We start from the raw sequence: 26,849 nt of genomic DNA on the forward strand, positions 1-26,849 counted from the left end.
ACCTGGCTTTAATTATTAATTCTGGTTATAATTGTTACTTTTGATTTTATTATTATATTATTTTTATCATAGGTGTATTGTATTTTGTTGTTTTAAATTTTGGACGTAAGAAACTGGCTTCCTCTCTAGGTACACAGAAAATATTACAAAACCAAAGGAGCAAAGCTTTATTGTTCCCTGCACCTGTGAAGAACCACCACACAGAAGTGCAGAGAAGACAGCTGTGCTCCTTTGGTTTTGCAAGATTTTCTGCATACCTAGAAAACAAGCAAGGCAGTTTCTTAAGTCTGAATTTTTTTGCATTTTTCTCCCAAGCTCCTGAGGAAGGAGTTTTACTACATTTAGGATGCACTCCCATGCAAGTTTAGACAGAAAACAGTCCCACACCTCCCATCATAGGGGATGCTGAGAGTTCTAGGACCTTATTCTGTCTAAATATGCATAGGATTCCACCCTAAACGTTTCCACTGGAGTCATCTTCTCCTTTCTGATTTGCTGGTTTGAGGCATTGTTTCCTCTTCTTCCTGACACATTTAAATTTTGTATGCAGCCATGCAAAGCTTTTTCCCTAAAAGGCAGCTTATTCGTCTTTAGAAAGAATCATAGAATAGTAGGATTGAAAGGGGCCTATAAGGTATATAAAGCTCTTGGGAATGGGAAGGGTTATTCAGATTTTAAATGCATAAATACATATACCACCAGTAGTGTTGCTTTCCCTAGAACATCATTTTGTTTTAATTCTTCACAACCAGGTTCCGCAGCCAAGTCTTTTATGATGAAGAGAAGCAGCCGTGCCATGGGTTTGAACTCCCCAAACCCCTGGCCATTTGCGATGTTGCAGTACGCATCTTGCATACTCATTACGATCATGTATCCCCCTTTCGGACTCTTCCCAAGGAGCCACCCAAGCTGGACATCTCGGCACTCAAAGTGGTGTGCCCTGAAAGCAGTGCGGAGAAGAGAGGGCGAAAGGTTCAAAAGCCTTCAGAAGAGAGTGGACTGGGACATAAGACTGAGCAAACCACCGACACATCAGCGGTAAGGCAGGGTAGAGGAAAAGGGCAGCATCATAGCCAAGCAAAGTTGTAAAGCAGGGGTGTTGAACCTCAGGCCCGTGGGCCAAATCCAGGCCAGCTGGGGTTCCAATCCAGGCCTCCAGGGTTCCCCAGGTGGCCATGCCAGGTTACTTGAGGGATCACCTATACCCATACAAAACTGCCCGGTCATTAAAATCAGCCTTGGGGGCTTTGCTCTCAGGCCCACCAGTATGGTTTGTCAGGCTGGTGGGCACAAGAGACAGGGCCTTTTTGTTAATGGCCCCATGCATCCCCTCATTGTGTGTGTGTTTTAAATGGGCTTTAAAGACCTCATCTTCCACATCTTTTATCTTATTGATTTGAAGTTTCCAGGCTTTTTAAATGAAATATGTTCAATTGTTGCTGCTTTCCTATATATTTTTTTTATATTTTATTGTGAGTTTTAGATGGCATTGGTGAATTGTGGATATTGTGTTGATTCTGTATTTTGTCTGTTTTTCCCCCCATGATTTGCATGTGTAAACCACCTTGGGAGGGCTGTGTAGCCCTTCAAGGTGGCATATAAAGACTTATAATACATGAACGCATAAATAAAAGAATATGCCTGGCCAGCATTCATGACAGGATGCTTCCCCCATCTCTGTTTCTAGGACAGTGCTCCCTTGTCCAACCACGAAGTGAAAATCATCATACATGAGGTTGAAAATGCAAAACAGCCCTGCAGCAAGAGTTCCCTCATCATTCGATCCATTTCCAGAGGTACCCAGCCCAACTTTCTGTGCGCTGATGGTTGAATAATGGCATCCATCTAAAATCTTGGGCTACAAACTGTCGCCTCCCATGTGCGTGCAAGCATAAACCTTGGGCTACAAAATGGGTAATCTTGGGCTACAAACCATCTCCTCCCATGTGCATGCAAGGGTATCCTCAAAGGGTATTATGCAGCTCTGTTCCCTTGCCCCATCCGCTTCTCGTGCTGCCTCTCGGCCATGGTAAACAGGCATACCCTGCCCTTATGGTGAATGGGAAACCTCTCCCTGTCTCCCCTGGAGCAGCTGTCCTGAACCTGGTGCTGTCCAGATATTTTGGACTACAACTCCCATGCTGGCTGGTCCTGAAGCCCAAACGATCCATGAGAGCAAAATGGTGACCTGTTGCGCAAGAGTATACTGAGCCAGTTGCTCAGTAGTATACTCGATAATAGGTGGCTGTTTTGAACTGGCAGTGATGGGCAATAACTTGGCACCACGGCCATTAGCTAGTGAAGTGTTTTGCCCTGGGAAGTGCAAGCAATAGGCCAGTACTATGCCCAGTGGGAAGATGGGCATTTCGAATTGGGAGTGATTTGTAATTGCCTTGCTTAGCCTGATCCTTTTTTTAAACAAAAAGGAAACAATGAGCAATAGCCTGGAACCATGCGCCATATCACCCTGGGCTGTTTGGAGTTGGGAGCAATGAGTTATGCCTGACTGTTTTAAATGAGAAACAGCAGGGCCAGCATCAAGGGTAGGCCTGGTCCGGCACCTGCTGAGGGCCCGCAGCCCAGCAGGGGCCCACTGACAAGAGGCCCCTGGAGTTGCCCCTCCTCTTCACCACTGCAACCGGCTTGTTCACCTGCCTCTCGCTCTGGCCCAGTCAACAGTGGTGGTGGTGAGGAGGAGCAGTAGATGCCATGGCCTCCTTGCTCTCTGGATGATCAAGCAAGCAAGTGGTAGCACTGGTGAGAAAGAGCAGGAGCAGCTGGTGACAATGGCTGCGAGAAGGTAGACTCACTGTGGGTGGGGTCCACTGGGGGCGGGAAGTCTTGCCCAAGAGCCTTCCGAAACCTGGAACCAGCACCGAGAAACAACGTAACACATCACATTTGGTTGTTTGTGTGTTTTTTTAGCTCACGTTGCATCGTTGAGGAACGTTGATGCGCAAGAATGGGAGCCACTTCAGGAATATGTGGTGGATTTGCACCAGTTCATGCCAGTGGGTGGCGTGTACCACTTCGATGCGCTGAAGCTCCCACCTCAAGCCAAGCAGGTCAAAGGATGGACCATGGTGGAAGTAATTTTCATCTTAAACAGAACGTTGAGAAAAATGTATTTTACTTGCCCAGTGGGCTGGTCTTCCCAGGCATTTCCTTTTTTTGCATGGAAGGGACAGGGAAGCAGGCTGAGAGGCACAAAGTATGTGTAATATTAAGAAAAAATCCTATATCTGTCGCTCTAGAATCCATACATAAATAAAATATACCAAGAGAGATTGTCTAGACCTCCCTGGTCTAGAAAGCTACAGATCTATGGATGGGCAAAGTAATGCTGAATTATTCAGCAAAAATGGAAGCTTCCAGTCCTCATGCTTGCCAAGAAAAGTTTAAAGTGGTACATGCCATCTCTGTTGAACAGTTCGGAAAACAAAAGTGGTCTGGGTGGGGCTCAGAGAGTTTATGCTGCGATTCCATGCATGTATGTAAAAGTGTGATTCCACAACTGCAACATGTGTTAGGGGTAGAGGGAGATTTCCCCTAGCAATCAGATTTCGGTGTCAGTCTCACAACTGCATCCAGTTACATACTAAATAAGCATGGAGCAAGAATCCTCCCTGTTGAAGTTTTCCAAAAAATGTACTTTAAAGTTAGCTTAGCAAAGTAGTGATTGAAAGTACTGCTTTGTTGGCAGTCCAGCAGCTCTGTAGTCAGTGACTGGCTTGTAGCCACAAGAGCATCTAGTCAGGATAAATTCCTCTGAGCACAAGTCACTGGGCCATTTGAAAGATGCTCATGCCCTCATGCAAGTAGACAGCAACCTTCCTTTCCCCCCTTCCCACTGGGAGAAGGAGTAACCCCCCAAATATTTTAAAACATCTACCCGTGCTGGAGTAGAGAGAGGTCTCTCTCCCCACTTCCCTCTCTGGCATGCGGCAGGCACGCTCATGTGCCTGTGAGCCAGGCATTGATGATAGCACGTATCTCCTGCCATTGGAGCAGCAAGCCCAGCAAGTGTGCAGGTGGGAGGAGAGAATTGGGCAGAGAGGTGACAGGTAGGGAGGACTCCAGTTCTTCTCTGACTTGGATGAAAATCTGAGCTGGAGAAGAATGTTTGGGGCTATAATGTTCACCCCGCATTTGAAGTGAGCATTGCGAGCTGCTGGAATGAGTATATCCAAGACAGGAAATATGAAGGGCTTCTCCACACGGAGCTTTAATCCTGCTATTGAGATTGGTTACTCACGGACGTTTGTGGGTCCTGTAGATGACGTCCTCAAGCTCCAGGGCATATCCTGCACTAAATGACATTTATTCCATTTTTTAAAAGATCAGAGATAATGAGCTATCAAATTACAGCGCTTGAGTTCCACTTGAGCTCCTTCATGAAAAGCCACAATAAGAGGTGCTGGACCTCAGCGCCATCTAGCGGCTGTATAATGAAATGTATCAAATATTAATAATAATAATAATAATAATAAGACTCTGATAAGTGGAAGGAGGAGGGGGAAAGGGAAGCGTGTGTAAAAGGAGTCCACTGTGATTCTGTATTTAAAATGGAAGCAGAAAGCCCTGTTTTAAATGTGGGATTTTAGGCTGGTGTAGAGATGCTCAAAATTCAGCAACGTTGCTACGTGTGTGTGAGAAGCAGAAATGGGTCCGCATCGTTGGGTGAAATAGGTTCATTCTACTTTCAGAGTGTGATGCTTGACCTTGACAAATCAAAGACTAAAGCAATGAACCGAGTCATTTCTATAAAAAAACCCACAATGTCACATTTTTCTCTACTCTTTGCCAAAAGGTGCTGGATACGGGCTTAGAGATCTACCCCTACATTGCATTGTGTGAAGAAAATGAGGATCCCTTGGCCATGACTGTAGGAATCACTGCCCGGCTTCTTGACAGTGTGATCTATTTTGAAGAACCTCTGATTGCAAGATGGGATCCTGAAGGTACAACAAGTTGCTTGACTTGATTCATGCTTGTTGGCCTTCTGATGCTAATGGGAGGGGAGGGCAGGGCAGGGCAGGGGATTTGTGTGGGGGAGTTGACAGATGGGCAGGAGGATGACTTAACCTTTCCCCTGCTCATCAGTTCTCCCCAGACATGCCTTCCCTGATCATTACTTCCCCCAGTCAGCTCCAAGACCAGAAATAAGGCCAGCTGGGGGAAACAAAGCCCTGGGAGGAGGAAACGTCAGGCAGGATCAGAGCAAAGCACCTGCCCACCAAATTTCCCCTGCAAATCTTCCCCGGCACCATATTACACTTACCCAGCAAGCATGCGTTTGTCCAAGTAACACACAGGCCCACCCCAAGTTACAATTTTGAGTAACTAGAAAGTTGGCTACTTTTCTAACATCAGTCCAATCCAGTGGTATCATCTGTGTGATTTTTTAATTTATTTTTATTGATGTGACATAAAACAAAATTATTTCCTTTACAGACAGTTCAGTTCCAGAAGACAGTTTGTAACTTCTGGTGTGTCATGACAGATGTGCTCTTCCAAAATACAAACGCACCTTTGTATTGTTTACCAGTATTAGTTCTGCTCTATCACAGGCCCTGATCTATCAGGAAGAAGTGTGAGCATAAAATGATAGCGCTCCCATGTTTTTTTATATTTACGTTTTTACTTTACAAAATAATATGCCACCTTTCTGCAAATTAGCCACAATATGACCAGGTTAGCATAAAAGTACAAAATTACCTATACATAACAGCCATACTAAAACACACCAAATCAAAGATCAGAGCCATGAATACAATGGATTGGTCATTGTACCTCCAGAGCCAGAACACAAAACCAAACCAAATTAAAAGTAGTTGATAAACACTTCAAAATTACCCCCTGCCCCATTAAACAGGATAGAGTTTACCTGGCAGCTAGAGGTGCTTAAAATAGAAATTCCCACACATCTCCTTTGTCATCCTTTGTGTATTTATTTGAATAGAACAGTGGGGTAGAAGTAATTAATAGTAATTAGAGCAACAGTAATGGAACTTTGGTCTTAATGTTGACTGCAGCTGGCTCAGGGAGGGGTATATCGAAGGGCATGAGTGCTGAGTGTTCATCAACTCTTTTCGTCCACATTAGTTCTTAAAAACTTGCTTCCCAGATTTTAAGCATGGTTGTCTTTGTGCTTTTGTTACTAAGCATGCAAATAAGTCTGAGATGAGGGCAGGGATTGGTGCAATGGCTACTGATGTCACAAAGGGACCAGTGGTTCCCTGAGGACGCAATCCTATCTAGATAGGTGGCCGCCTCCGAACTTGGAGGTGACAGCCTATCCAAAGCAAGGCAGGAGAAGCACGGGGGGCGGGGGGGATCGTTCCCTCTGTGCCTCTCCTGCCCTGCTTTTTCTGCTAGACAGCCGTTTTCAGCTGTCTAGCCGTGGGGGGGGGGGAACGGGAGAGGAGGCTGCTGTACATAGAATGTGTTGTACAGGCAGATCCCCTCTCCCCGCCCCGGAACGCCCCCAGCCCTACCCCCTTTTCAGCTGCTCCACGCTGCTCTTCCAAGCGCGGAGAACGAGGCTTCTCCGCACTGCCTTGGAGGCACCGTGTACATGATGGCATGTCGGTTCTCCAGGAACTGACCTCGGAGTGTGGGCTCCAAGGTCAGCTCCCGGAAAACAGCATATCTTATGGCCATCTAGCCGCTGTCTAGCGGCCATAGGATTGCTCCCTCCAGCAGGGATATTTTCCTATGCAATTCTTGGGGCTCTCCCATGTGAATAGTTGCAGTTTCTGCAGACAGAGTCTGTTACATACCTTTTCCCCCTTGCTTTCCTGATAGCACCTCTCCTGCTCACACTGCCAGAGCAGTTCAGGAGAGGAAGGCAATCATACTTGTAGGGTTGTAGAATTAGAACAGAAGGTTCAATAGATTCTGCTTCAAATAATCAAAGAGACTATCATTAGTAGCAGATGCCTCTGATCACCTAGATACCTAAAATACTTAAGTCAGACCTTATTTCAGAGGGATTTTTGAGGTGTGTTTATTTTAAATGCCACTCATTTTTGTTTGTTGTCATTGTTACAGATGTGCAGTATATCACTTTAGCCTTTTCTTGTATTAGGATTTTAGAATGTTCAAGGATCTATAGTTAATATTGATGTAAGCCACTCTGGGCTCCCATGATTGGAAATTATTATTACAACATGTGATGGGGCTTTTCTCCCTCTAACAACATTACACCATCTCACATAGGATAAGGGGACGGGGGGCATGTTATGTACCATAGCCAGTGCATCCTGGAGTCAGGCAGGTTAGAAATGTACCCTACCCCCAGTGGTGAAGTACTTGCTTTGCATGCAGAAGATCTTAGGTTAGGAACAAAGGAAGATGCCTTATACCAAGTCAGGCCATCTAGCCCAGTATTGTCAACACTGACTGGCAGTGGCTCTTCAGGGTTTCAGACAGGAATATTTCCAGCCCTACCTGGAGATGCCACGGATTGAAGCTGGGACCTTCTGCGTGCAAACCTCCACCACTGAGCTACATTCAGTCCCTGGCCTCTCCTGTTAAAAAGGGGGAATTAACAGGTGCTGGGAAAGACCTTTCTCCACCTGAGAGCCCGGAAAGCTGCTGCCAGTCAGAGCAGACAGTAATGAACCAGATGGACAAATATGGCAGCTTCGCATGGCCCTACTGCTCCTACTTGTCCTTACGTACACCAAATTAAATCCTTTTCATTCCTCCATGTAAAAGGCAAATACTGGAGAACGGATGAGATTGGGGAAGTGGTCTACAACATGAAAGAGAAGGAGATCTCCTTCAAAATGAACGGCTTCTTCACTGTAACGCTGTTACAGGATGCCCACCTCAACATGCCCTACCAGTCATGGGAGCTCCGGCCCAATGCCACCGACGAAGCCATTCTTAGCATCCTCACTACCTTTGCTGAGGTGCAGATTCACATCAAGGTATGCTGCTACAGCCCAGTCCTGAGTGTGGTCACTTGAAAGTAGGTCCCACTCAGTGTGGTGGCTGCAGCCACTGCAAGGGGTGTGTGGGTGGCCTCTGTTTAAGGATTCGCCAGGCCCCTCGGCTTTTTAGCTTTCATTTTTTTTAAAGTGTGTCTTTAGCCCCTTCACTAGTGAAAAAACAAAGTGAAATGGGCAGGGCGAATTCTACCAAATTACTTAGCTAAACAATATGGTCAAACAGTTTCTTTAACTATGTGCTACATTGGCCTTCCTCAAACTGGCACCCTCCAAATGTGTTGGACTACAAATCCTATCATCCTAAAACAGCATGTTTGCCATGCTGGATCAGGATAATAGGAGCTGTAGTCCAAGACATTTGGAGAGTGCCAGGCTGGGGAAAGCTGTATAATAATATATATTAAACATACTATATGTTTCCTCAAAAGCACAGGGCAAAATAAATCCCTTTTTCATAGGACTGTAGCATATTGAACAATATATGCAGCACACTTGAAATCTAATCAAATACCAAAATAAAATACATTACATTTTTGAATATGAGAACTCTAAACGAATTAACTTGGGTTATCCCAGCCAGTCAAGGAGTAAGTGCTCATAGTTTCAAACAAGAATGGAAACAAGAATGGAGAGCCAGTGTGGTGTAGTGGTGAGAGTGACGGACTGGGAGCCGGGAGATCCGGGTTCTAGTCCCCACTTGGCCATGGAAGCTCACTGGGTGACTTTGGACCAGCCACAGACTCTCAGCCCAGCCTACCTCACAGGGTTGTTGTTTTTGTGAGGATAAAATGGAGAGGAGGAAGAGGATAATGTAAGCTGCCTTGGGTTCCTTGCAAGAGGAAAAAAGGCAGGATATAAATGCAAGAAATAAAATTAAAATAAAATAAAATAAATGGCTTAAACAATTTTGGAATGACAAACAACAATTAAGTCACCATTTTCATTTGCTATAATGGCACCCCAGTTGTGGAATGAACTTCCCAGAGAGGCTCACCTGGCACCCACATTGTGTTCGTTTTGGCGCCAGGTTAGAAGTCCTTTTTATTCTCACAGGCATTTTAGTTTTTTACTTGGTTTTTATCTGGTGCTGTATTTTAAATTTCTTGCTGATAGCTCTGATTTTTTAAAAACATTGTGGTTTTAAACGTTTGTATTGTATTTTATCATCTATATTGTATTGTTTCGTATTTTATCATTTAAATGGTTGTGAACTGCCCAGAGATCTTTCAGCTATTGGGCGGTATAAAAATTCATTAAATAAATAAATAAATAAATAAGTAGGATGCATTGTACTACCTACCAAGTCAAGAGTAATTAAGAGTAATTAAATAAATACACACACACACACACACATATATATATATATATATTTAAAAATTAAGTTCTTAGGGTTCACATTTCAGTGAAAAGGACATCACATGAATTTGCATATTATCATTCAGCTACTGCTTATACAGAGATGCCACAGCACAATCTGTTCTGAGACTCACTGTTGCGGGCTTGCACCTTTCCAATCAGCAGACATGCCCCCCAAACGACTCTTGGAGAAGCACAGGGCCTGAGTGCCTCTATGGGTAGCTAATCTTTATTTTCACACCTTCCAAAAATGTAACCCTCCTCAGATGTAAAGCTGAAATGTCCCTCCAGCTTTAATTTAGGGGTAGAAGTGTACCTCGGGTGTCAGGAGTTTAGGAAACCATGAAATGGATGTTTAGCAGCTCACCTGTCCGTCTATTGCTCTTGGAAACAGGCCAATCAGTGCATGCTAGAAAGAGTCACCACCATGGAAGATGTTGCTCACCTTTCTGAGATGAGGGGGATATGGTTGACTCCACTGGCCCTTATGATGGCTCTGAAGCGGGCTGGAATGAACATATTTCCAGCTGAGTACTCTCCAAAGTATGTCAGCGTGAACAAAAAGGTATGAGACCCATGGAAAATCTTCAGTCATTTCCATATTGTCTGTTTCAGCCCTTGAGCAAGACAACAGCCTATTTACCCATGACCTTAAGGATGGGGTGGGAGAAAGGGGCCCAGTGCTGTTTTACTGGGCCCAGGAGAGAACAATCCTATGCCCAGTTTGCAAGAACTAAATTCAGTGCAGCATTGTGAAATAATTGGAAGTCATCCCCTCCATTGTCAAGGCATCCTGCATTCTGGCTGTTGTTGGAAACAATGCGGGATTGGCTGGACCTTTAGTCCAACCCAAGGAGACTTAAGGGTCAAGTTGCTTTTAGCCTCACCCCTTGAAAGACCGTGGTTTAACCATCTGGGTTTTCTCCAAAGCATTTCCTTTTTGTGCCCCTTGCACCAGGATACCGAAAAGAAGTTCTGACCCCCTCTAAGGCCAGCATGGTGTAGTGGCGAGAGTGCTGGACTGGGAGCTGGGAGATCCGGGTTCTAGTCCCCCCTCAGCCATGGAAGCTCACTGGGTGACTTTGGGCCAGTCACACACTCTCAGCCCAACCTACCTCACAGGGTTGTTGCTGTGAGGATAAAATGGAGAGGAGGAGGACCACGTAAGCCTCCCTGGGTTCCTTGCAAGAGGTAAATAAGTGGGATATAAATGCAATAAATAAATAAATCCTATACATACTTTCAAGGAAGTAAGCCCCACTGAATTCAGTGGGTCTCACATCTGAGAAAGGTTGTATAGGATCAAGCTGTCCCCCCCTCTTTGCCTTTGGATTTGCTTGCTCTTAAGCCAGGGATCAGCATAAACATTGAAGGCCCGTTTCATCTTATATGGGCTGATGCACCCGCAGTAATTTTCCTTGGTTTGGGGACATCCGCCATAACAGAGCGAATCTTCCGATTGGGATCATGCTGTTTTCAGGTGCAGAGATTTATTCACTCTCAGCCTTCTGTTTTATCATCTTACTTATCTAGACACTTCTAGCAGAAGTTACTGCTTACCAGCAAATGGCTCTCGTTGCATCTACTTTTGCCTTCAGCTGGAGCAAGTGGAACTCGCAGAGTGGAGAAGACAACGTGGTCTTTAAGGTGCGAGTGGATTGTTCCAAAATCCTGTCTCTGTGGGCCAAATGTAACTGGGGCTGGTGCCAGTGTCATCAGGCATCTGCCAAGGCCTCCCCACCTTCCCAGGAAGCCCACCAATGATCCCCTGGCCCTGATCCTCCTTGTCTGTCGCGGCATCGCAACCTGCTCCCACCGCATACATGCAAGCAGCGACAAGAACAAGAAGGACTTGCAATCTCCACTTGCCTTGTCCTCTTCGTCTGAGCAAGCAAAAAGTGGCAAAGAGGACAGGCCCACATAGTGAAAGGGGTTCACTGTGGGTATTGTGCCCTCCCAAACTCTGGAGCACACAAGGAGCGGGATTCTGGTGTTGATGCCAAATTTCCAGCCTCTGACGCTGCTTAAGGGATTGGAACGGCTCTGTGGGGTTGCACTGTCCCCTCCTCTCCCTGCCTCGGATTGCTTCAACCATAGTGTAGCATTGCGCCTGCATCAGCACTACCCACAGTGGGTTGCTTGACTTGGGTGGTGGCCCGGAAGGCATCTGCTTTTTATCCGGAGTTCCCATACTTTACCCCGGGGTGCAGAACTGTTTAGGGGTTGGGGGAGAGATTGTCCCCCATCAGGCCCACCATGGGCCAGATGACATCAGGGGCCACTGCCCTGCCCCCTGACATCACCCCCCCCCTTTTTTCATTTTTTTCTTCATGCTGGAAGGAGGCACAGAACTGTGCTTCCTTCTAGCACAGAGAAACAAATCCAGGCCCAGGCCAACCTGAGATAGCAGCAAGGATGAGAGACGGTGGGACTCACTCATGTGTTGGAGAGCGGTCGCTCTGCCCAGCACAGGCAAGTCCAAGTGTCCCCCACCCCCACTGCTATCTCAAATCCGCAGAAGGGCAACTCCTCTTAATTCATCTTGGATAGAGGAAACCCAGGTTGTGAAGTTCAAGTACTTTAGGTACTTCTGGAACTTGCATATGAACAGCTCTTCACCCCCTGGCTGCCTTCAAACCTCTTGCTCTCACAGCCTTCGGAGACAATACAATGGCTTTGTTGAAGCATGAGGGTGACGCTAACAAGCAGTCGTGGCAGAACTTCTCGGTAACGGCTAGGTGGGTCAAATCCGTTAGAAGCTCTGTGCAGGATGCAGTTTGGGGGAGGCTGAGAGACACTTCCCCACTTATCACTCTATGCAATCCATACTAGGGTGCTGCCATAAGCCAGGAGCAGCCTGGCAAGAAGGTTGCAGAGCAACTGTTTTGCCATGCAAGAACCATGCTCATTCTGCAATGGGCTGGGCCAGGCCAGAGAGAACTGCCCCAGAACCATGACCACCTGAACTGAGTGGGGGATAGGGGAAAAGAGTAACTTCTCGACAGTGTGCCATACACACTGTTAGGGGACTGTGGAAGGGGGAGCTCAGGGAAGGTTCCCACAACCTGGAAGAAGAATGTGCACGGAACTCTGCACAGATCATCCAGGAAGGTCAATGCAAGAATGGTGATGCTTATTGGAAAGTGGAACTTTCAGGGTTGGGGTTCTTAGCAGACCCCTGGCTTCACCTGCCTGCGAGACAGTCCTGGTAAAAATGGGGTGAAAACAGCAGGTTTAGGTACCCCCCTTTTAAAAAACTAAACTATGTTTCAAAGCCCAGCAGGCTGTTAGCTGTTACTACACAGCAAAATAAGGCACCAGCTGTACAAAACCCCCAAACAGCAATGCTAATAAAGCACACAACTGGAAAATTAGAATCACAAAAACCATGAGCTGATAATTAGGGAACACTCAAAAGAAACAAAACACAATTACTGAACTAATGCATAACAACCATAAGGATATTAGATACAAAAATACAGATGTGGTATACAAACACATATTCATCAAACTTGATGTTACAATAATATGTGAATCATGGTATCAAGATCTACGTTTATACCATGATTCACATATTATTATTCCATCAAGTTTGGTGTTTGTATCTTTGTACACCACATCTATATTTTTGTATCTCATGTCCTGTTATGCATTAGTTCAATAATTGCTTTTTGTTTCTTTTGAGTGTCCCCTAATTATAAACGCTCTGTTTTGTAATTCTGATCATTTCCCAGTTGTGTGCTTTATCAGCATTACCGTTTGGGGGTTAGCTGTGACTAACTTTCTCCCATCCTGTTGCAGGGCTGTGAACACCTGACACAAGAACCGGTAAGGAATGAAACCTGGGCCCTTTATATGTTCAACGGGCTAAGAGCTCAGAGGCTCGAGATCACAGAAGACAGTGATGCCTTCTCCAAGAACATAGCAGAAGACACAGAATTCCACTCCACTCTTTACCACCTGATCCGAGATGCTAGTAGTGATGCAGGGATGGAGAGAGTTAGTCACACCCACTACCTTTTCATAGATGCGGTGTACCAGCTGCTCCTTGCTACCAGGGTGCTAACATATGCTTAAGACGTCATGTGCCACTTAAGAACTTTATTGAGTCGAAGACACTCCCATCAGTAAAATAAAGAGGTTGAAGTCTGCAATAGGTTCACATTTCAGAGATTTTTTTTAAAAAAATAAAACAAAATAAATACCTTACTCTTAGGCCATGTATGGACCCACTATATTCACTCCCAAATATTTCTTCAAATATATTTTCCAAGAGTTTCAGCAAGATGGGGGCAAAAGGACATTTTTAAAAAGTAGTAATTTGGAAGATACACTTGCTGTGCCAGGAAGAATTGAACTGCACTTCATTTTGAACTGCATTTCCCAAAACTAACTGCTCATGGCAAAGTCTCAAAAATGCTAAGATGTTGTGTCCCAAACTTGCATTCTTCGACATACAGGACCTTGAATCATGTTGAAGGTAAGATGCTTGAACCTCTTTGCCACCAGCCCTTTAAGAACCTACACCAAGCTGGTTCCCCAGGTACGGGTCCAGAGAAACCCATTTTCCACTCTACCAGTTAATTATACAGGTGGTGGACCTTGGTGCTGAAGACCAGTATATGGCCACAGCAGCTGCTGTACTGAAGTCCAAGCATCCCCAGTTCCAACAGGAGCCGCTTCTGCAGATCTGTGGAATGACAAGCCCATGATGAACGTCGAAAGAACGGCGAGGAACACAACTGCAATGACGGAAATGTAGAGAGCTTTGCTAGCCCTGCAGAAGGAAGTCCTAACAGACGAGGCCCAAGAAAAAACTCTGGTACACCTGTAGGAAAGAAAAGGCATGGAAGAAGTGGACATTTGGTGCTCAGCTCTACGACTCTTATGATTCACTTTTACTGGCAACACAGATGCCAACAGGATATTCAACAGAGACTTGTAGCAACATCGAAATTACTTCACCAGAATTACGACAAACCACACAATGAAAACCTGCCAAAATGTGCTTTATTTCCATTTCTAAAATTTTGGGTTTTGAAAGTTTTCATTCAGTTGTCATTTTTTTCAAGTCCTAGAGGGTTGGAAGAGAAGGGCTGCAGTGGTAGATTGACAGGGAACAGAAGCTCAAGGAAGATGGACCTGGCTCTGTGTATAGCACTGAAGTCCCACAATTTAGCAATTTAAACATGTCTAAGGGCACAATGCTGTATGGGGAATGCTGGGAGCTGTAGAACATCTTTCAATCTAAACATGCATGCCCAGAACCTTTGGATAACTCACCCACTCCATAAGTTTGCAAGAAAAGGGGGTTCCATTTACAATAAAACATTTCTGACTCACCTTCCTCAACTCCACGTACAGTTTTAAACATGTACTTCCTGGGGGAGGCAGTTCCATAGTCAGGGCCAGCCACCAAGAAGTCACCCTGCCTATTTCTGCATGTGTCCTAATGCCACTGCCTAACATCAGAAAAGTCATGCTGGATCAGACCAAGGGTCCATAAGTCCAGTATCTCATTTCCCACAAAGGCCAACCAGATGCCCCCGGGATGCCCAGAAGCAGGACATGAAGGCAACAGCCCTCTTCTGGTGTGTTGCTCTCCAGTGGCTACTATTCAGTCAAATACTGATCCTCGTTCACACAAAACGCTGGGCTCATCCAGGGTTATTTAACCCATGCTGAGCTGCAACATGAGTCAGGCAACATTTCGCTTATGCAACCCCAATTGGGGGTTTACTGTGTCTTGCGAACCCAGCCACCGTGGGTTATTTGAGGGTTAAACAGCCCATGAATAACAGTCACTCACACAACATGGCAGCCCTCCCAATTGGGAGTTGCATATTCAAAATGTCACCCGGCACTCACCCTTGCTCATCATGGGTAAAACAACTCTTGATGATGCCAGTGCGTCATGCAAACCAGGTCACTGCCTCTGATCTTGGAAGGAATATATAGCCGTCATGATGAGTAGCCACTGATAGCTTATTTTCCATGAATTTGTCTAATCCCCTTTTAAAGCCACCTGTACGCTAGTGGCCATCACCACACCTCACAGCAGCGAATTCCACAGGCTGACTCTGTGTGGCATGAAGAACTACCTTTTGTTGGTCCTGGATCTCCTGCCAAGTCAGTTCCACATGAAGACCCTGAGTCCTGGTATTATGAGAGAGAAAAAGTTCTCCTTCTCCTCTTAAGCTTGTCTGTGGCCCAAACTCCCACACCGCTTTCTGAACTGAAAAGAGCAGTTTTGCACGGGGCTGGGGTGGAGACGTTGTGCAGCAAGCTTTGGAAAAGAAAACCCAGGAAGTGAACTCTCGGTACATGCATGTCACTTTTGGATCCCAGCGTCCATTGGCTCATTCACAGGACCCCGATTATTATTTCTCTATAGAATTGTAATCCGCCAGCCCCACTCTAGCAGATCTTTGCTGTTGTTCACAAGACCGCTTGCACCAGATGGTGGAAAACACATGCAATTCACGAGCTGCCTCTGATTTGTTGCTGCCAGCTCAATTTCGAGAATTAAAAAATCCAATTGCTTTTCCCCATTCAAAGCATGCACTTTGTTTCACCACTTACAGTGACAGCAGCCGCCATTTTGGTGAACTGCTTTCCTTTTCGCTCAGCTTCCGTGCCTTGCTTCCTCCCATCTCTGGAGCTGGCAGGTCCAAAGGGGTGTTTCTGTGAGGGAGAGTTTGATTTAAGGCCGGAGAAACCCACGGTCAGCTGATGTGCACATACACCAATGTTTTGGAAAGGGGTTTGTCCCGCAACCCCTCTCAAGCGTTCTCCACGTAAGGACATCAGAAGAGCGCTGCAAGATCAGATCAAGGACCTATTGAGTCCAGAATCCTGTTTTCCACACTGGCCAACCAGATGCCCATGGCTGCCCTTCCCCAACCTAGTGCCCTCCAGATGTTTTGGACTACAACTCCCAGGATACCCAACCATGGGCTCTGGTGGCTGGGAGTTAACATCTAAAATATCTGGAGGGCATGAGGTTGGGGAAGGCCACAAGCAGGATTTGAGGGCAATAGCCTTCTTTCAGTGTTGGTCCCCAGCAACTGGTATTTAGAGGCATGCTGGTAGAAAGGTAGAGTGTTGGGAAGAAACTTGGGAGGAAAACGTTAACCCTGAATTACCACTATTCATCAGTGGGCAACACCCAGGAGAAACGGTATCAGCTGGAGGTCTGGTGCTAGCTTCCATTTAGGGCTAGATGCCTGCATAGATGTCACACAAGCAGCAGACTGAGAGACATTGGGCCTATTCAGACATCACGCTAAGCCATGGTTATTAGGGAATTTCTGCTAACCATGGTGGCTTAGCGTGTTGTGTGTGTGGGGAAAACCACATTGCTTGTGGTTAATAAGCCACCCTGACTATCCACCTCCTGCGAAAGGGTTAAGGGGCCCTGGGATGGCTCTAGCTGCCACAGACTCTCTCTGTGGTTGCGTGGCCATCTGGGATGCTGGAGCAGCCGCCGGAAGCCCGTTTGCGCCGCGGAGGATGTCAGGACACACGCTAACCACTCCGGTAAGATCGCCAGGTCACTGGGGGAGTGGGGGTTAGCTGGTGCCACATGGTTCCCAGTCTGTTGTCTTGCCAACCACCCCCTCCATAGTTACCCTAACCTCCCTCCCCCATCTGCGGGTGAACAGGGCCCTTACTCCGGTTCAGGCTGGTCTTCCTCCGACTCTGTCCAGGAAGGAGAGCTAATGTACCGCTGTAGCAATGGCCGCTGCTTGCCATCTTTGGCTCCTATTAGGCCCCTGTTGGAAGAAACAGCTGAACTGGCTTGCTTTGCTTTGGCAGAGCCGACTGCCACCGGACGTGCCCAGCACGCCTTTAGGAATGTGTTCAGGTAGCAGGGGTGGAGAATATAAAGCATTTGGGGTCATCACATAATGCTAACACAGAACGTCTGGGGCCATCTCATGAGGGCGGAACAATATATTGTAGGGCAGCTAACCACAGATCTCGGGCGTAACATTTAACTTGGTACCAAGAGAGCAGTGTGATACAGTTGCTGGAGTGTCTTGCTAGGCCCAGGGTTCAAACCCCTGCTCAGTCACGAAGCTCACTGGGTGACCTTGGGACAATCACTGGCTCTTCCTAGCCAACATCACAAGAGTTTTGTGAGGATAAAAATGGGGGGTGGGGAGAGATAAGAGAACATTGTGTACCATCTGAGCTCCTTGGAGGAATGGCAGGATTGATAATTCATTCATTCATTCATTCATTCATTCATTCATTCATTCATTCATTCATTCATTTAATTTAGATCCCACCTTTTTCCCCCCTCAAGGAACCCAAGGCTGTGTACATTATCCTCCTCCCCTCCATTTTATCCTCACAACAACCCTGTGAGGTAGGTTGGGCTGAGAGTCTGTGAATGGCCCAAAGTCACCCAGTGAGCTTCCATGGCCGAGTGGGGACTAGAACCCGGATCTCCCGACTCCCAGCCCAACACTCTCGCCACTACATTGCAAACCTAAACAACTATTTCAGGGGTGGGGGTAGGAAGAGAGGTAATATTTTAAGTGCAGATGTTAAAGCTGGGGTGAGAATTTGTCCTCACTTGTTCTAAATGATCTCTGAGCTTGTGGGATAGAAAAAAGGTACAAACATGTTAGGAATGTTTAGACAGTTCTGTTACCTGCCAAGAACAACACTGATGCCAATTTTGTGTGTGGGGGGGTTTCCTTTAGCCCCCATATATTGGAGGGATTTAGAGCAGGGGAAGTGGCTTGGTGGGAAGGTTTAACCCCTTAACCATGCATGATGGTCCCAATCCACAATTACACTAAAGTAAAAAAAATAAGTTTGGATCAGGCACATAAGGAATTGCCAACCTTTTTGGACCTGTAGGCACATTTGGGAATTTGAGAAACTGCTATGGGCACCACTACAAAATGCAGTGGGGTAACCTGTGAGCTGTCTGAATCTGAGTCCTCCTCAGGGTAGTGCGGAGCCTCAGAACCAGGGGAGATGACAGGTACTAGGGCAACATTCCAGAAATAGATTTCAAACAGAGCTAACTACCCTACTGGACACTTCTGGTGTTCTTAAAGTCCTGGAGCATTTGGATTCTGAACAGTGGCTTAAAAATAATAAACATGCCAGTGAACAAAATGTACTTTTTTATCAACCTTCCCCAACCTGGTGCCCTCCAGATGTGTTGGACTAAAACTCCCATTGTCCCCAACCAGTATTGCCAGTGCTGGAGTTGTAGCCCAACACATCTGGAGGACCCAAGTTGGGGAAAGGCTGCTTTATACTCATGTCTCCCTTGTCTAGACAAACACACACACGTGTATCGTCCTTACCAACTCGAGCGTCTGTTGAATTTGTCATTCCTCTCGCTTCCATCAGTTTCGTTTGACTGGGCCTTTGAAGAGAGGAGGGAGACGAAGAGTTCAGCATATATTTACCCGATACAATGAGGCTAATAAACCATCAGTACTGGAAAACACGTACATACCAATGGCAAAAGAGTGACAGCATTTCCAGTATTCCTAGGCAAGGTTGCAATGCTAACTCTGCGTAGGGATGATTGCTAGATAAAATAAGAGATACTGCTTGGTGGGTTATGCATTTGACAGCTTACAAGTCCTGGAGTTTCTCAGCAAAAGGTGGCACTCATCTGAACAAAATGTATGCAGCTATCTAAACAATCACTCAAGAGGACCAACCATATTTTATGTATTTATTTACAATATTTATATGCCGCTCCTCATCAGAAGATTTCGGAGCGGTGAACAACATAAGAATAAAACAATGGTTAAAAGAGTTTTAAAAGTTAAAACATTTTTAAAAAGACAAATCCCAACGAAGTGGAATTCAACAACCCACGGCTGGTCATGCAAGGAAGGCCTCTTGAAAGAACAACGTCTTCAGGAGGCGCCGGAAAGAACACAATGTTGGCGCCTGCCTAACCTCTAAAGGCAGGGAATTTCATAGGAAGGGGGCCACCACACTGAAGGCTCTTCTCCTGGTGGACTCCAACTGGGCCATAGGTCCATGTGGAACCACCAGGAACATGCCCTCTGATGACCTCAGTGACCGGGCAGGTTGGTAGGGAAGGAGGCGCTCTCTCAGGTATCCTGGTCTCAAGTTGTTTAGGGCTTTGTACACTAGTACTAATACCTTAAGCCTGGCCTGGTAGCGAATAGGCAGCCAGTGCAGTTCCCTCAGCAAAGGAGTTACACGCTGAAAAGGGGCAGCTCCCGACAACAGCCGAGCTGCTGTATTCTGCACTAGCTGCAGCTTCTGGACCAGCCTTAAGGGCAGCCCCACATAGAGCGCATTGCAGTAATCCAGTCTTGAGGTTACTAATGCCTGTACCACCGTGGTCAAGCTATCCCTGTCCAGGAGAGGCCGTAGCTGGCGAACCAGCCGAAGCTGGTAAAAGGCACTCCAAGCCGCCGCGACCACTTGGGCCTCCAGCGACAATGATGGATCTAGGAGTACCCCAGACTACGGACCTGATCTTTCAGAGGGAGTGCAACCCCATCCAGAACAGGCAATGAGCCTATCTCCCGGACCCGGGAACCACTCACCCACAGGGCTTCCGTCTTGCCAGGATTCAGCTTGAGTTTATTGGCCCTCATCCAGCCCATCACTGAGTCTAGGCACTGATTCAGGACTTGCACAGCCTCTCCTGATTCAGATGTCACAGGGAGACAGAGCTGCATGTCATCAGCATACTGATGGCATTTAGCTCCAAATCCCCTAATGACCGCTCCCAGCGGCTTCAGATGTTAAACAACATGGTGGACAGGATGGTACCCTGCAGCACCTCATAGCTCAATTGCCAAGGGGCCGAGGAATAGTCATCCAATGTTACTCTCTGAAATTGGCCCCATAGGTAGGACTGGAACCACTGTAGCACAGTGCCTCCAATACCTATCCCACGGAGTCAATCCAGGAGGATATCATGGTCAATGGTATCAAAAGCGGATGAGAGATCGAGCAGAATTAACAGGGTTGCATTCCCCCTGTCCCTCTCTCGATGAAGGTCATCCATCAGGGCGACCAAGGCTGATTCAGTCCCATAACCAGAACGAAACCCAGACTGAAATGGGTCTAGATGATCAGTGTCCTCCAAGAGTGCCTGCAATTGGTTCGTCACAACCCTCTCAAGTACCTTCCCTAGAAAAGGGGTATTTGTGACTGGGCGGTAGTTGTCTAATACCGTTGGGTCCAGGGTGGGCTTCTTCAGGAGTGGCTGCACTATTGCCTCCTTAAGGACAGCAGGGACCACCCCTTCCCATAGGGAAGCATTTATCACTCCCTGGACCCACCCAGTCATACCCCTTCGGCTAGCTTTTATTAGCCAGGAGGGACAGGGATCAAGAGGGCATGTGGTCGGTCGCATTATTGCAAGCATCTTGTCCACATCATCAGGCCGTAACAACTGGAACTGAACCCACAAAATCGGGCAGATGGTGGCATCAGACACCTCGACTGGTGCTGCACTAACAACAGCATCAAGGTCGCTGCGGAGACAAGCGATTTTGTTCTCAAAGTGCGATGCAAAAAGGTCACAGCAGGTCCTCGATGGGGCCAGGGCCCCATTTACTGGGGAAGATGTTAACAACCGCCGGACCACCCGGAAGAGCTCCGCTGGACAGCTACTTGAGGACGCAATGGAGGCAGCAAAATAAATCTTCTTTGCTGCCCGCACTGCCACGCAATAGGCACGATTATGCACTCTAGAGCGTGCTCGGTCGTCTTCACTTCGAGTCTTGTGCCATTTGCACTCCAGCCGATGTCCAGCCTGTTTCATTGACCACAGCTCCCCAGTATACCAGGGAGCAGAATGGGCTCCACAGTGCCAGAGAGGGCACTCAGGTGCGATCATGTCAACGGCCCTCCGCATCTCACTATTCCACAGTGAGGCTAGGGTCTCGGCTGGATCACCAGCTCTCTCCACTGGAAAATCCCCAAGAGCATTCAGAAATCCATTAGATTCCATCAGTCTCCTAGGGCGGACCATCTGAATAGGCCCCCCACCCCTGCCGGAGGAGAGTAATGCCGTAAGCTCAAATCTCACCAGAAAATGGTCTGACCATGACAATGGGGTTACTTGGAGCCCCCCAATCTTCAGACTACCCATCTCACAACTTGGAGCAAAAACCAAATCAAGGGTGTGCCCTGCTTCATGTGTTGGGCCGATGACATACTGAGACAGCCCCATGGTTGTCATGGAGGCCATGAAGTCCTGAGCTGGAACTCTGGAGACAGCCTCAGCATGGAAGTTGAAGTCACCCAGAACCACCATCCTGGGTTCCTCCAACACCACACTTGCAACTCTTTAGATGTGCAGGAGCACATGACGTCACAAAAGTGTATAAATAGGTAGATGATATGTCCTGCTCAACAAAAAGCAACAGAAATCCACATAAGACCAAAGTAGATAAGATGCTCATCATGGGTCATGCTCCCTTCTCCATAGTAGCATTTATCCATATCAAGACATCACTGTGATGTCATGACACAAGTAAGTAAGTACTACTAGACATTAAAGAGAGGGAAAGGCACACGTGGCTGTGTTTTTGGACCAGCAAATGTGCCACTATTTTGGGCTTTATTATGTGCAAACACTAGCAGAATATTAAAAATCAAGTTAAAGCCACCCAACCAACACAGAATAACTGTTCACGTGAACATATAAGGAAGAACACATCTATGCTGTCGCCAGTTCAAAGAGCATCTCTTCCACCCAGTTCCTTGAAAGGTCTGCCTTGAAGATTAGCAACTTCAAGATGCTGCCCAACTGTAAATTCCACTACAGAGGTCCTTGAAATGTGCTGGCTACCATCTAGCCACCTTTGAAGGATTCATTCTTAAAAAGCACCCCCCCCCCATCCATTTAGAGTTACACGTGAGAAGAACAGTCCTACATTCTGCACTTCAGAAACCCAAGTGCTTGATATTTGTGATTAGATGTGCTAAGTTTCCATAATTTTGTCCATAGTTAAGGGTGCCCCCCCTCCCCAGAAAGATCTTTAAACAAGGAATTGGGTGGCAGATGGAGAAGAAGCACAGAGGGAAGTTCAAGCAAGGCACAGCAGCTTTACCTGTTGATCAACAGCTCCTGCATAGCATTCACTTGACTTTTTTCTGCCTATACCTAACTAGGTTTATTTGCAAGTCCTCTATTATGCAAAGAAATGCACTGAATAAATAAAATAGATTTCAAGGTCTATTTTAACACCAGGTGTGTCACTCCAACCCCCTGTGGTGTTTCAACTCCCAGCGGTGTCAATAGCACCAGTCTTTTCTGGATTCCACCAACCATTTGTACAATTTTCACATTTCTCTTGAACCACAAGGACTAGAAAAAATGAAATCACTGCAGGAGCCAGCATTCTGTTCTAGACCAGCGTGCTGTATGTTTCTGCATATGCTCATCAGAACCCGTGGCCGTGGGCTATGTTTTAGCTCTTGAATCCAGTACTGGAGCTGATAATGTTCTGTTCTGTATATCCTACTTGCACACGACTTCATATGCATCAGCTCTATTTTGCTTCAATCAGTTTTTTTTGTGGGGTGGGGGGCATGATGGCAAAGAGAGGGGAAAAATGCAAGGCACTGATCCTCCCCCAGCCTTGATCACTGCAATTCCTGATCATGCCTTCCTTGCTTCTGAGATTTAATCATCATTTAACCGGTGGAGGCTGGTGGCTCCAATGCCAATGGGCAGTGATTCCGCTCCGGGTTTCAGTCAGAACCAGTTAGAACTCTAAAGGAGCTCTCCAAGGTGCTGAACCCATTTTGGGGATAGGGTTCAGCACTTTGGATAGCCCCTTTAGAGTCCTGGCTATGTTCAGCCACTGTTTATGAACAACCAGTGGAGGCTGGTGGCTCCAAGGTCTGTGGGGCGGTGAATCTGCTCTGGGTTTCAGTGAGATCCACTTTGGATAGCTCCTTTGGAGTTCTGACTGGTTCTGACTGAAACCCGGAGCAGATTCACCACTCCACTGGCTTCACAGCTACCAGCATCCACCGGTTTTAACCATCCATTGCCTCCAATTTCGAAACTGCCTTAAGAGCCAGAACGTACAGCACGAAAGTCACCAATCTGGGAGTCTGCACAGGGCAATGAAAGAATGCACAGAGTTCCTTGATCAAGAGACACCACCACACAAGAACTGGACTTCAACACACCCTTGAAGGAAACCATGCCAGTTATCAGTCACATCACTGGAGCGTTTGTATCTGGATCGTTCGCAGCACTGGCAGGGGTGGGAGGGAGAGCAGAGGAGGGAAGGAAGTGCAGGGAGGCAGGGGCTTCAATAAGAGCTGAGTTCAAGATCACAGTGGCACACAGCACACAGAAGGGCACACCAAGGGCTAAAGTATGCAGAAGGCGGAACTCTTAGAGGGGCAGTAGCAGCAGTACTTGTACCTTTAGAGACCCAGAGAGCTTTTTAATTGAAGATTCATCTGTAAGAGCAACAGAAGGGGGAAAATAAGATTCTATGGCACAGTGAAGGGAGCAACGGCCTCAGACTCTGGCAAGCCTGCCCCTGCCATGCCTGTGAGAAGGGTGCAACTAGACGAGATGCCGAGATACCTCTGAAGTACCAGCGTGCACTGTCTGCTTGGCATTTGGTGGGGGCAGGGAGCTGGGGGAAGATGCCCTGGCTGGGCCCACTCCCTGCCACTGTCATTGGCTTGCCCTCTTCCTCCAGTCGCCCCTGCCCAGTTAAAAGGAGCTGCTCCTTCTCCTTGTCACTCCTTACATGCTTAAGACAGGGAAGGTGAAAAAGGGAATGTGCGGGTGCCTGATTCCATCTGGGAATATGGCGGACCCCCCCACCCGCACCCCCAAGCCCCGTTCGCCAAGCCCTTGCTCCCACTCGCCCCCTGCCCACACTCGGAGAGTGGCCCACGCTCACCCCGGCAGCCTCACCATGCCCCGTGGTTGCCAGTTTTGAAAAATAAAACGGTGATTGCAAAAATGTGCATATTTGCATATGCATGAAAATGTGAGTGCAGGCCACTCGCCGAGCATGAGAGGGGCTTGAGCATGGGCTGGGGAGCAGCGAGCGGGGGCAGGGGCTGGGCGGGCACCCAGAGAGCCTGGACAGGGGTGGATTTGCACATCCCTAAGTTGAGAAGGCTGCAACAGCGAGGAGGCGGCGGCCCAGAGAACTTTGGAAGTCAGGAGTGGGCCTTGGCAGGTGCCCGACGATGCCACCTCAGACACCTGTCCTACTGCTAGGGTACTTCTTTGCGGGGCAAACTGTAGCTTGGGGATGGGTGGAGGGAGAATAAAAATCAGAAACCCTATTAGGAAGAGTTAATCCCCCCCCCCCGCTCCTGCTTCCCTAGCCATGGTCCCAATCCAGTGCACTTCTAAGCCCAATTTAGAATGCTGGTTTTGGCCTTTAAAGCCTTAAACAGTTTGGGGCCAAATTATTTGAAAGATCGCCCTCCCCCATATCAGCCTGCCCACACTTGAAGAACAGCAACAGAGGCCCTTCTCATTTGCCCACCTTTGAGGGCAGTTGGGTGGGCAAGTACATGAGAGAGAGCCTTTTCTGCAGTGGCCACACACCTCTGGAATGGGTTGCCATTCAGCATCCATCAGATCCCAACAGTGCAGGGTTTGAGGAAGGCTCTGAAAACCTACTTGTTCACTCTGGCCTTCCCTTGACTGTGTGTGTGTGCGTGCGTGCGTGCGTGCGTGTATGTGCGTGTGTGTTGTTGTTGTATTTTAGATGGTTGTTTTAACCATCTAAATCATGTATCTATTTTATTGCTGTAAACTGCCTTGGAAGGGCTCCTGCCCTGAAAGGTGGCCTAGAAATATTTTAAATAAATGAAGGGAACAATTCTTCATTCCCAGATGGTTAGCATAGTTATAGCAATCTATCAGAGAGGGGGAGGAAGCTTACCTTCACATCATGGGAGGGACTCCCCACCATTATTCCCCAGTGCCAGGAATTGCCCGGGGAACCATGCTTGAACATAAAGTCACGCACAGCAAACAAACCGGGATGCATGTCACTAATCACGCCCTACCACCACCACCCCGATTTAAGCACCACCAAAATGCTCAGCAACTGACGGATGTTAGGAAGCCATCTCTACACTGTAGGGAAGCAAGAAAGCAGCGGCCATCACTGCTGCCGCCACCAGGACTCTGTCAGCATCTCCTCAGCTGTTACCTCGGTCGCCAAGAGAGCTGAAGGACTTTTCGTTCCGGAGCAGCACCTCCTTCAGCTCCGCCAGCTCCGCGTGCTCTCTTGCATACGTGCGTTTCAGGTTTTCCACATGCTGAACCATCACCTCTACTGCCTTACTGACCCGGCTCTCCTAAGAAAGAAAAGTCAGGGATGGGCCGAGACCAGCTGGTGACTCCATCAGTGCAGAAGGATTCAAAGGGTGGCACCAAAGCCATTCTGAGCACTCTCTCATTTGTTTTTTTAATGCTCAGAGTAAGCTGGGACTTTGGAGAAGGTATTGTCCATACAGTTTGAACTGGCTAAATCGTGTGGGATCAGCAATCACCCTAAGGGGTTGGAAAAGAAAGAGAGAGCCGTTTCCCTCTGAGCTCAGTAGATGTACATTGCCTGGCAGACCTTAGGGCTCACTCCCTTAGAGCAGGACGGGGTGTAGCACAAAGGCAGAAGCCCTCTGCACTATAAGAGATACCCGCAGCCTTCTCCAGCAACCATTGGATTCTACAACATGGTCTACACATGCAACAAGAGACAATATTCTATGATGGTAAAGTGGATTGCACAACCTCGGACACCATAGTGTGGGGCATTGAAAAAGATACCCATCTACAAAGTCTCCATGCAAATAAAAATCTTGCATATCAGAGGTTCTATTTGGTCTGTCCTCTGCTGTGTTAGCTTTCTATTTTCAGGGGGGAGGGAGGAAGTTTTACATAAGGAGGCATGGGCGTTGTTTTTGATGGCCCAGTGACATTATTTGCCTTAATATAAACATGCCTTTTCCCTCTGAGCTCAGTAGACTTGCATTGCCTAGCAGACCTTAAGGCTCACTCCCTTAGCAGAGCAGTACGGGGTGTAGCACAAAGGCAGAAGCCCTCTACACTATAGGAGACACTGGCACCTTTCCTTCTAGTCTGCTCATAGTTTTTCTCTCTCCCTATCTTTCTACTCTTACATGCCCACTGCTGGGAGCTTGCCTGCAATGAACAGCTCAAGAGGGAGCAGGAAGGTCAGGAAGAGCTCCTTTTAAAATACCAGAATTGATATTTCATGCAGCATCTGATTTTACCACCCCAAACTGGAACGTTTGGCTTCCGCAGAAGTTCAGCAGCTACAGCCCAGCAAAGGATTTAATCAATTAGCCTCTACAAACTTCTCTCCCCCACTCCACTGTTAACTTCTCCTAAGGCTAGGAAAGCCTTCTGTCTAGGGCAGCCTTCCCAACTTGGGGCCCTCCAGATGTGTTCGACTACAATTCCCAGCATTCCCCCATGCTGAGCATTGTAGTCCAGCACATCTGGAGGGCACCAGGTTGGGGAAGGCTGGCAGGCCT

The 26,849-nt window shown here is 47.3% G+C and overlaps 2 protein-coding genes across 2 annotated transcripts in view; one reads left to right on the plus strand and one right to left on the minus strand.

The window, feature by feature from the left end:
- Positions 1-14,360, plus strand: part of DNAI7 (dynein axonemal intermediate chain 7) — a 31,096-nt gene extending 16,736 nt beyond the window's left edge. Inside the window, exons 9-16 of the mRNA XM_084809131.1 lie at positions 753-1,038; positions 1,688-1,796; positions 2,926-3,089; positions 4,811-4,961; positions 7,723-7,937; positions 9,709-9,879; positions 10,848-10,961; positions 13,116-14,360. Of these exons, the coding sequence (XP_084665257.1) occupies positions 753-1,038; positions 1,688-1,796; positions 2,926-3,089; positions 4,811-4,961; positions 7,723-7,937; positions 9,709-9,879; positions 10,848-10,961; positions 13,116-13,391 (1,486 nt within the window). The 3' untranslated portion in view covers positions 13,392-14,360. The remainder of the gene's footprint in view (positions 1-752; positions 1,039-1,687; positions 1,797-2,925; positions 3,090-4,810; positions 4,962-7,722; positions 7,938-9,708; positions 9,880-10,847; positions 10,962-13,115) is intronic.
- IRAG2 (inositol 1,4,5-triphosphate receptor associated 2) overlaps positions 13,402-26,849 on the minus strand; it is a 74,067-nt gene continuing 60,619 nt past the window's right edge. Inside the window, exons 33-39 of the mRNA XM_084811870.1 lie at positions 25,502-25,649; positions 23,734-23,771; positions 18,802-18,876; positions 18,647-18,708; positions 16,988-17,089; positions 15,897-15,998; positions 13,402-14,142 (exon numbers count right to left, since the gene is read on the minus strand). Coding sequence (XP_084667996.1) covers positions 13,899-14,142; positions 15,897-15,998; positions 16,988-17,089; positions 18,647-18,708; positions 18,802-18,876; positions 23,734-23,771; positions 25,502-25,649 — 771 coding nt within the window. The 3' untranslated portion in view covers positions 13,402-13,898. The remainder of the gene's footprint in view (positions 14,143-15,896; positions 15,999-16,987; positions 17,090-18,646; positions 18,709-18,801; positions 18,877-23,733; positions 23,772-25,501; positions 25,650-26,849) is intronic.

The sequence above is a fragment of the Heloderma suspectum genome, chromosome 7, assembly GCF_057233095.1.
Source record: "Heloderma suspectum isolate Gila_16-S chromosome 7, 16-S_ref, whole genome shotgun sequence".
Lineage (NCBI taxonomy): Eukaryota > Metazoa > Chordata > Lepidosauria > Squamata > Helodermatidae > Heloderma > Heloderma suspectum.